This window comes from Anguilla rostrata, chromosome 7, assembly GCF_018555375.3.
Source record: "Anguilla rostrata isolate EN2019 chromosome 7, ASM1855537v3, whole genome shotgun sequence".
Classification (NCBI taxonomy): domain Eukaryota; kingdom Metazoa; phylum Chordata; class Actinopteri; order Anguilliformes; family Anguillidae; genus Anguilla; species Anguilla rostrata.
Window position 1 is genome coordinate 48,449,584 of NC_057939.1, and position 11,386 is coordinate 48,460,969.

At 42.4% G+C, this 11,386-nt stretch overlaps 1 protein-coding gene across 4 annotated transcripts in view; it reads left to right on the forward strand.

The window, feature by feature from the left end:
* Positions 1-11,171, forward strand: part of foxp2 (forkhead box P2) — a 146,208-nt gene extending 135,037 nt beyond the window's left edge. For all 4 annotated transcript variants that reach the window (XM_064344831.1, XM_064344832.1, XM_064344833.1 and 1 more), the window contains 3 exons: positions 570-639; positions 1,875-2,059; positions 7,261-11,171. In XM_064344831.1, the coding sequence (XP_064200901.1) occupies positions 570-639; positions 1,875-2,059; positions 7,261-7,405 (400 nt within the window). In that variant the 3' untranslated portion in view covers positions 7,406-11,171. The remainder of the gene's footprint in view (positions 1-569; positions 640-1,874; positions 2,060-7,260) is intronic.
* Positions 11,172-11,386: the final 215 nt, after the last annotated feature.

Genomic DNA, 11,386 nt, shown 5'->3' on the forward strand with positions numbered 1-11,386 from the left:
CCTTCCTTCTCTTTTTTTTTGCGCTGCGATTGTCCTGTTCCTTTCTTTCACCGCTTCATTGGGCATTTCCCTTTTCATTTCCTAACACTGTCGCTTTGATCTTTCTACCCCCCCCCCATAACTCCTGTTTATGTGTTTGTTTGACCTCTCTTAATTACCCCCTGCCTACTTTGCATATTCCTCCATTAGTAATATACTGATTTCCTTTGTTTTTCTGTTTTTTTTTATTATTAGTATTATAATTTGGTGCATATTTTTATCCTCCAGTCAGGAATTGGGCGCTGGGCCAAGCTCCAGCTCCTTTGACACGAGTCTTACTGACACTGCAGTTGTGTTTTGTGCTCAGTGACAGGGAAGACGTGGGCACCGTTTCACGCAAGTTTTTGTCAAAGTGCACTGCGATCCCTAACAATATGAGCTTTTATCTTCTCGGCGGGAGCTGGTGAATTAATTGCTCTGTCTTTCTGAGGGAAGTCGAGCGCACATGAATGAGCGATGACAAATGTCTTTTTTGCTGCGTCTGATTATTTCTGCTTTTTTCCTTTTCTTTTTTATTTCGGGATTCCCAGGAGCCCCACGTTAGTCAAGAACCTTCCGTCCAGCCTGGGCTACGGAGCAGCGCTGAACGCCAGCCTACAGGTAAACTCCTCTCCTCCAGGTGCTTCCCCCCCCAAAAAAATACAGCATTTACATCCGGCGTTTTACAGTAACGCCTCAGCGTCCTTTCACAAGTCTGACTCCCAAACCCTCCCCTAAAAATGCGGTTTTTGGTGGAAGGGTGGCGAACAGACTACCGTCGAACCGCCCGGAGTCAGGGGCGACTGGCCTGCGTTTCTCTGAGCGGTCAGCTCTGGATCAGACCTGGAGAAGTTGTGTGAAACTCCGGCCGTCTGCTTTGCATGTGTGAGAGGCAAGAAGGACACCCTGTGGCAGAGATTGGAACCTGCTTTTTTTTTTTCTTTCTTTCTCTCTTTCCTCAGAGCCGAAACCTTAGATTGATAGCAGCCTTTGCTCATGCAAGTGGATTTGCATTAATATTTATCCCGTCTGTCATAAATGATTTGGCATCAGAGCAACAGTATGCGAGGCGCTCGTGGCGAAAACTTTAAAATTTAATTACTGAATATAATTTTTATGTGCGAGAGGCGAAATGTCAGGACTTTTTTATTTTCAGGTAAAGTTTTGCTCATTTTAATAGTCATGAAGCAGCTTGTTTTTAAGTGTAAATTGCGGGTTCACTGGCCTTGTCATGAGAAGAGAAGCCGCTCCGTTAAGACCGAAATTATGCAGAGCCTTAATGACATGGTCACTGCTGATATATTTCACTCCAGAATTTCCTGGAGGTGGTTTTTAGTCTGAGGGTCAAAGGGGAGTTTTTGCATGTGTGTTGTAAGTCTGAGGTAGTATTGTGTGGTAGTCGTATGCAGGACTTCAAAACCCATCTGGTTGCCAGGTTAACATGAACTTGAACTCAAGTGCAATTCATTAGTGGATTGGCTCTGGTTACTGCTGTTTGCATTGCTGTTCCAAATGTTTGTAAAGATTTTACCTGAAATGGGCGTTTTCTCTGTGAGCAGTCCACCCGAACATGATAATCGGCGTGGTAGTTTGGGAGATAACTGGAGGTCAGTGTCATAAATACAGAGGCACAGTGTATCAGTTGTATGGTGACACTTGTTTTCATGTGTGTGTGTGTGTGTGTGTGCGTGTGCATGTGTGTGTGTGTGCATGCGTGCGTGCGTGTATGGTGTGTGTGTGTGTGTGGTGTGTGTGTGTGTGTGTGTGTGTGGTGTGTGTGTGTGTGTGTGTGTGTGTGTGTGTTTGTGTGTGTGTGTGTGTGTGTGTGTGTGTGTGTGTGTGTGTGTGCGCTCTAGGCTGCGCTGGCGGAGAGCAGTTTACCGATGCTGGGAAACCCGGGCCTGATGACCAGCAGTTCGACGGGCCTTTTGAACTGTACCTCAGGCCTGCTGCAGTCCCCCACTGAAGACCTCAACGGCTCCCTGGATCACCTGGATACCAACGGCCACTCCAGTCCTGGGTACTCACCACACGCCCACATGTGAGTGACACTCCTTTAACTCTACACTGCACTCAGCTTTAACTCTACACTCACATTTAACACTACACTACACTCACCTTTAACTCTACAGTACACTCACCTTTAACACTACACTCACCTTTAACACTGCTCTGTACTCATCTTTAACACTGCACCGCACTAACCATTAACACTGCACTACATTCACCTTTAACCATACACTCACCTTTAACACTACTCTCACCTTAAACACTGCACTCACCTTTACCACTACATTCAGCACTTGGCTTTAAAGATACACTACAGAACATTCATCTTTTGTGCTGTACTGACATTCCTATTAACACTGAACTTTGCACACACACACACACACACACACATTACATTGAGCTCACTTTCGACAATACATTACAGTTACTCGCAAAACACTACATTATGATCAGCTTAACTCTACACTCACTCACTCGCAACACTACCCTGCAATGGGCTTCAGCAGATCATCCAGACCTGACTGTATCTATGACACTCCCACCTTATCACTGCACTCTGCAGTCAGAGAGGACGGCTCAGAGAATATTCCAGAACTCCTCTTTCAACTGTCCTCATTACCTGCAAGCAGTGCCAAATTATACATATTCATACGGAGCAATTTACCCCAAGGAGTTATAAGGACATCCTTTTTTTCCTTGTTTGTCAGTCGTTTATGTGGACATTCTTTCAAAGCAACGTGTATTGAAACACATACACTTTATTACGCATTTAAAGAAATGAGGAACGACAAATCTATAAATTGGTAGTAAATAAGGCCTCACTTTTAATTACTCCGGTGTCTGCATTGTAGGGGTTTAGATGTTATATTTTATGCAAGACGGTTCCTATTAATATTTAGCAGCTAACTGTATCATTAATTACTTTAAAATCTTTGCCTTTCCATCTTTTTTAATGGAGCAGAGAGAAGAGGACTATTAAAAATTAATGTCTTGTGGGTTTCAGAAATGTGTGTGTAACGAATGTCTCTCCCTAATCAGTGATGTCAGACACGGCAGACACGTGACTGCTTTGTGTTTACCAAACGGGGGGGGGGCGTGACTGGAGGGGTGGGGGGCTTGATGTGCTGGGGTCTGTTTGGAACACTGCACTCCCTCTTTAAAACCAGCCTCAACGATTTATCCTCATTCCTGTCCAATGATGTGTGTCTCAGAAATAGATGATCTTGTAACGGCCATTTTCACATGGACACAGTCCTAACGTCAGCTGGAAGGCTCCACTGCAGCTTTACTCCTCATCTTACATCCTGGGCTACTGCTGCCTAATAATAATAATAATAATAGTAATGCATTGTCTTGATAGTCATTACGTAGATTAATAGGTGTATTATTGTATGTTATCACAGTAATATACAGTGTTGAGTTTAGAGTTTAAGGGGTTTTTGGTGTAAAATGGGAGGAGCAGGGTTAGGGACTGAGGCTTTAGCATCAGAAGGCAGCACTGAGGGCGTTCCTCCCCAGGTTAGTAAAGTTTTAATAACAGACAACAAGCGGCCCCTCAGCGGGCACACGGACGCCTCGCTCGCTCTCCGCGCCCCTCACACACCCACAGCGCCCTCAAAATGGAAGAAGTGTGTTCTGAGAGAGCGTTTCCGAACGCCTTAAATAATGCACCGGGCCTAATGAAGCCGGAGAGCAGAACGGATACAGGGACGTAGTCACAAAGGTGGAAAAGAACTACATTACCCAGCCCAACCCACAGTCAGACAGATCTCTATCTCTCCTCCTCCACCCTTAGAGGTTAATGCCGTCAGCCGAGAAGCTAGCCTCAGACTCTGCTGGCCTTTTCCTGGGTGTCCACTGTCCCCATGAGAACGGCTAAAGGGTGAAATACCTGGACAGGCCTGGAAATATAGACAAATACAGCGTACTGATTCAGGAAGGCTTCTGTTAAGAGTTGTCATCGCAGTGCACAGTACATGTGTGTGAATTTGCACGTTTGTGCTGCACTTTCAGTTAACACGGATTACCTTGGAGCTAGGTTGATGGATCAGGGTTTTTTTTTTGGGGAGCGGGGGGTAAATGTGTTATGAGGCAGCACCCTCGCCAGGTTCAGTTTCCGGGGTCTGGGAATCACCACGGCGACGGGTTTGGCGGGTTTGGCGGGGTCGGGGCGGCGGTTCGTACGGGAAGCCAAGCTGGGCCGACGGCCGTTACCGAGCGCTCCCCGCCTCGCCGTTAAAATAACAGCACCGGCGAAAGAGAGAGAGAGACCGCTGGGGCGAAATCCACCCGCGCTCCCTCGCCTCCGTCTTCAAAGATGGAGAAAAGAAAAACGCCGCTGGTGTTTTTAAGAGTTTCCAGATGCCAGCGCAGATGCGCTCCTTCCCCACTCAGCGTCACCGACGTTACGCTCATCGCACATTCATAACTCCTCACATTTATTCTTTTTAATTTTTTTATTTTTTACCTTTAATGCATACCCCCCCCCCCCACCGCGCGCCAGGGCTCCCCCCCGCCGCCCCCCACCCCTCTGCCGGCGGTAATATCCGCGACGCGCGCGGCTTTCTCCCGATGACCGCGGAGAGAGGCCGAGCCGCTCGCCCTGCCGGCGCCTGTCATTCCTGGCCTGTGATTGGATTGTGCGCCGTTCCTCCTTCAATTATGCACCTTTCCTCATTACAATACACGGCTAATGACGATATTTGCAGCCCGGGCATATCTCTGCGTGATTGCTGGTAATAATCCCGGCATAATATGCACGAGTCTCGGTCCAATTGCAGTTATGAATTCAAAGATACATAGCTGGCATTTATTTCTGACTTCATAATGCTCGCTACTCATTAAATGCTAAATGACTCATCCAGACATCTTAATACAGTGTAAAGTAACTGTGAGAACTAATCATCTTTTTCCTGCCTTTTTTTTTCCTTTTTTTTTTTTTTTAAACCACGCCAGCATGTTACTGATTTATAATTAATGCAAATTAAAGCTGTAAGCTATGCTTTTCGCATTAGGGGGACGGCTTGGCATGCTTTATGGCCGCTGCAGCCACCGCACGGTCCCCCCCTCATTCATCTGTCTTTAATATTTTTAAGTACATATCTGTGGGATTGTTTGTTATTGTATGATAAATATAGGTGACAGCGCTCCTAGAAAGCTTTCTCTGTCACGGGGCTCCAGGGACCTTATCGCGCTGAAGACTATTTACATCTCCGCTCCCCTGTTCATTTCTTTAAAAAGTTAATTGTGAGGGGGGAATCAAATTTAGGCCCGGAGTAATTACATTTATGATACGAGTGGAAGTGCTTAAAAATTAATTCAATAATATTGCCGAACCATTAATGCATTTTCATATAACGCTAGGGCTTTTTTGTTAAGTTTCCTTAATGCTTAACCCATAACGTTTTCCTGGATGAATCCTACAATCTGAATCCTGTTCAGTCTTCTCTCGCTTTTCTGTGGCTTGGGGGGGGGGGCGGGGGGGCTGTTTATCGTGTTACCCCATTTCAGCTCCTCTTCTTCAAAATGGCAGGGAATTCTGGGTAATTGGCCAGGGTGCTGAAAAGGCAAGCCTATCCGTGCCCAACAAGATCTGAATAATAAGTTATTTTGCTATAAATATTAAAGTAATCTGTACCTTTTAAAATTCTTTTCAAATTCAAAGGTGTCCCTGTCATTGATACATGTAGCCCAGGAGAAAGCTGCCAGACACGTTCTGATACAGAGACTGTACTTGATAAAGATCCCCCCCCCCACACCCCACCCCCCCTCGAGATCCACTGGGATTCCCTGATGCATCTAATGTGTCAAAAATAATTAGGTTTTGTCAGATTTATCATTGTAGCGCAAACCTTAGCCTGGGTAGGCCCCGATCATGTTGAGCCTTGTTTGTGTGTGACAGCGTTATTATTCTTGTTAGTCGCCCACTTCCTCTTCCTCTCAGTTTTCTCGTCGGGAAATTTCTTCCCGGCTCGACGCGTGTCCCTAACCCCTGTTTTTTTCCCCCGCACTTATTGACAGTGGGTAAAGATATTCACTCATTTAGAGTTAAAAACATGCATCATCATGTCTGAGTGAACTGGCCGGGCTGAAGGTGATTAATGACGGAGCCGGCTCCAGGTTTTCCTCTCGAGGAGGCATCTCGTCCCTGCATATTAATGGCAGATGGTCGTTTCTATTAACAAGATAAAAAATAAAAAAAGAGAAGAAGAAGCAAGGCTCCACTGGCTTCAGGGGTAAAGAGATGAGAAATTCTCCATTATTTATAAATGCTATTTTTTAACCAGGTGTCATTGGTAAACTCTCCAGAGCTACGCGTGACCCCTCGCTGTTCTTGCCAAAAAAAAAAAAATTCTTTTTTATTTATTTTATTTTTTATTTTTTTGCACTAGTATTTATTTTTACGGCTTATTTCTGTACTTGGACTTGCAGTTGAATAGCTGTGTTAATCTTCTCATTTTTACTGAGGGGAAAAAAGACAACAAATTAACGATAATTATCTATACTAAAATATACATCTAAAGATGCGCACGCACACACACACACACACACACACACAATTACACTCACACACATGCGCACACACACACACACACCGCGGTTATGAATGCTTCCACTGGCCCAGTCCTGCATTGTCTCTCTCCAGCATTTCTAATTACCTTTTATAAATAGCAGCGTGAAAAAGTATGCGATCACAGGCCGACGAAATGCCAGCGAACCTTGTAAGCAAACATTTCAATAATTTATGAAAGGATACCCCTGATTTTCCCCATTAAATCCTTCGGAGAGGAGCTACGAGCAGCTCACTGCTCTGTCAGGAGACAGGGCTACGACTGGCATTCCTAATGAGTGCGGAAGCCATTTTGGTTCTTGCTTTCCCTTCTGTAATTGTCTCTTGGTGCGTTATTGAGAAAATCTAAATTCAGCTGTGTGCTATTCAGGCTAGGTGACATAGAGCCTGTTTTTATATATATATCGCATCAACATTACCTGTTTCTCAGTGTTTCCCATTTTCAAGGTTTTGTACATAAATAAAAAGCGTGCGCTGTCCATTCCAGGCTGTCATTGTTTCGTGACTTTGCGACTAATAAAGTTTATTCCAAGCCCAGGTCAGGAAATCTTGTCTAATGCAGTAATGATGTTTTTCTAATTTCTTGAGAAGTTGGCCTTTTTTGAGTTGCTGGCGATCTCTCTGATCCGACCATAACGTGAATGCTTTATGTCTTTCGCCAGGCCGCCCATTCACGTCAAAGAAGAACCGCTAAACATGGACGACGAGGATTGCCCGATGTCGTTAGTGACGACAGCCAATCACAGCCCAGAGCTGGACGAGGACAGGGAGCTGGAGGAGGGGAATTTGTCGGAGGACCTGGAGTGACGGTTTTTCGGGACAAACGGCAGACTCGAGGTCTGCTCGCCGGACCCACACCACCACCAATAATACCCCACAGAGTTTAACTGTGACTATTTATTGAGCATGCATCACGGAGACTGCCCGAAGGAACTCTTTCCGAAAGCCCTTTGGGATACAGAAAAACGACAGGGGGCACAGACTGCTCGCTTTTTAACCCACAAAAAGACTTTCATTCCTTATAAACTCAGAATGGCCTGGCCATATTCGAGGGGGGGAAGAAAAAAAACAAACAAACACATTTGGCGATATTACTATGGGCTCATGTGCTGAACAACAACAAAAAAAGGAGGAAGTGTGTTCTGTAGAAAGCTAATGGCCTCATATACTGCCAAAAATAGTTTTAGTTTCATTCAGTGTGAATTTCAAACATACAGTAGTTGTTGCTAATAGAGACAATTGCTGGTCCAATTCAAGTTGTTGCTCTTAAATCATTTGCACAGGAGTAGTGTCAGAAACTAGCACCACAGCCTGTTTGTCGCTACATTATATTGACCAGTATTTAATTTTTTTTTTTCCATTAATTCGTTAAATTATAATTTTGGCACCACCAACTGTAAATGACATTTGTTTAGTCACCAACAAAACAGAATCACTGTATCAGACTGTTGCAACTGTCCAAAAAAAAGAAGAAAAAAAGTGAAAAAAGTAGGCTTCCAAGTCTCTGTTTGTGCTGAAATGTAAGATATCATGCTAAGAAGTAACTGTCTGTGCAAGTACCATAAGTGGGGAAAAAATGCATTTCTGCATAATGATCTGTTACTGTTCTCTTTACCTCCTCGTTCTAAAGCTTTGTCTACCTGCAAACAGTCAAAGGCAACAGCTAGAAACCAAAGCCAACCTCTATCAATGGCCAATAACTCTTTAACAGAAGCAGCAGGCTGATCTGTGGCTTTAATGAGTACTAAAAGAAGCTTTCCAGGAACTACCTTCTTATTAATAACCTCTGGGATCGTTTGGTTTAGCCCTGTACAAAGAAAATTGATGTGTAATTTGATAAGTTGTAGAGGGTCCGCCCGGATTGCAGAAGAGGCCCCACCACCTCTCACGGCTGGAGGAGAAAGGGGGTGGGAACCACAACCAGAACCGCAGGGGGGTGGGGAGCGGATTTGGGGGTCGGACATTGGTGGAAGCAGCTGTGTGTGGATCACGAAGAACTCTGACCAAAATAACATTTGTGTATTTAATGGAAGTGCAGAATCTGTATTGTTGTTTTAAAAAGAAAATCCTGATTTGATTTTTTTTTGTATTTGTTTTTTATTTTTTTTTATTTGCAGTTTCCCATTTTGTCCGTTTTCTAATGAATATTCTAATGTCAGTGGTACTGTCTTGTATGTGATGTCCTTTTTCCTTTTTTAAAAAAAATTCACAGCCGTAATAAATGAAACCGAAAAACACCGTAACCAAACATTAAACAATCTAGTAAAGCCAAATAACAATAATAAATAATAATAATAATGAATAAAAATGATAATAAATAATAATAATAATGATATCAAGTTGATAGGAAATGGTCTGGCTTGGTTAGAGTAAATGCAAAGAATACAGTCATTGTAGGATAAGATTTCAAGGAAGAAAATAACCTTTTCTAGGTGATATTTGCTTTGTACCATTGTGACGTTACTGAGTAAAGATTCATGCATTGCTTAGTGTCTATAAAGATTAAGTTCACTAGAGCTGTGGATTAAAACATGTTTCTTATCTATACCATGTAACTGTTAATTAACACTTAAGACATTTGTAATTTTACAATGTTTTGGACATAAGTGAAAGATAACAGTAGTCATTGCTAAAAAGGGTATTTGATTTATATCAGTGAATGTCATCTAGAAAAGTGGACGTGTTGCTTTAATGGTTATTTCTGTTTTCAGTCAAACCAAAGTTACACAAAATTCTGCCTCTGCTTTGGGATAGTAAGGCTAACAGTACACTCCCTTCAAAAGATGCACACCATCCAAATTTACCTATGCTGGCTGTCCTGCTTCATGTTTTGCTGAACGTACCAATGCATATGAGTTTTATAGCAATTGGTAGAAAAATGCGTCACATTGCATTCAAAACAAATAATGTGCAACAGCTTTTTTTCATATGAAAACACACTGCACACGCATTTGTTTATGGAGTACCATGCCAAACCCTTTTCATCTTTACTTCATCTCCCTCAACCAAGGGACCTCACGACCTGTATATGGTTATTGCTTTACTAACAAGACGAGGAGGCTGCTAGACACACACACGGACACACACACACACTGCACACACACAAACGCACGCACACACAAACATGCACACACATACACGCAACACACCGGTTCCACAGGGTGGAGCAAGGTCTTGCAACAAATTGCTTATTCTTTGCTGGAGTCAGCAGACACGTTGTATTTAAATAAAAAATGTGCGTCTACCATGCCAAATATGAGGACAGAAATGTTGTACAAGAAGAGTTCTCCCACGCACCCAAAAAAGTCTTTTTTTAAAGGTTCTACCTCTGCACAAACAAATTCAGAACAAATTTGTCAGATTGCACGAGTTTGAATGCCACAATAGCAGTTGCATTTTATTACACTTGTCTGTCGGACAAGGGCAAGAGATGGTTTACATGCCCAATGTCATAACTGGGAGATTTGCATTGTCATGGGGTTGTCTTCAAACATTTGTAGAGTGATAATTAAAAAAAAAAAAAAAAGAATTCCTATAAGGGAATATTGTGTTTTCAAATGCATGTCTAAAAATACTTTGGTGGACTGGAAATAAAGATGAATAAAAAAACCTTGTAATATCCGTCATCAGGAACCTGACCCTATAAGTGTACAATGTTTAAGTATGCATACCTCAGTTAATCTGTTTTTGGGAAGGAAAGGTAGTCTTCGGCCACAGAATGCTTATAACTTGTAGATTTTGCATGGGGTTTTTTTTTGTAAAGAAACACAAAAGAACAAAAAAATAAATAAAAAGATGAAAAAAAGAAAAAGAAAGAAATGTTTAAAATAGCTGCTTGCACATGATACCAGAGAAACCTCCTGAAACTGCGGTTTGCTTCTTCACTAGAGATTAGGTTCGTTGGGTTTTTTTTTTGTTTGTTTTTCTTTTTCTTTTCTTGAGATGCTCTGTCTGTATTTTGATAATTGTGCATATTATGTAAAAATGTTGGTGGACCCATAAAATGATCAGACTTTTTTTTTTTTTCTAAGAAAAAAAGAAGAAAAAAAAGAACAACGTTGCTTTTCTGCATTTCATGAATTTTGACTCCTCTGTCATTTGCTTGCTAAGGATAGCAAACCCGCTTTTTTCTGCATCTGCTTTTGCGTAGCTGTTGTAAGGCTTTAAACTGATATGTGTATTTATGCTCGTATTTCTGTGCATACCTTATGAAGCATTATGTCTGGCGATGAGTCCTGTATCCTTCTTCTGCTGTCATTCGCTAATGATCGGGAATACGATGCCCTGTGTATACAGTAAAAATTTGAACTGTAGCGGAAAAAAAGAAAAAAAAAAACATCTGTTTATGTATTTGGTGGATACCCTTTTTGTTTATTTAACCTTTGCTGAGGTAAACTGATTTTTGATACTTTTCATTACCGTGTACCGTGTCCATATCTTGAATTCTCCGACATTAGAAGTCATGGTTGAGAATTGTAACAGCTGTTATTTGTTCTGTATTCATGGCTTTTCACTGCTGAATTAAATAAAGGACCAAAAGTAGGATTTTTGAAAAGCAACTGTCTACCTCCAACATCTGGGAGTTCTAAGTTTTTTTGTACATATAGCATATCCTCCCTCCCCCTTCTTTCTCTGCATAGCCACAATCGTGATTATGTAGTGGCCATTAGATTTTTATGTGATTTAAAGAAATTCATTGCAGGGTTCTGCTGTTTGGGGGGGAAAAAAAAAAGCAATTCAATTTTTATGGATGCTTTTTAAGCATTTGTCCACACCACCGCCACCTTG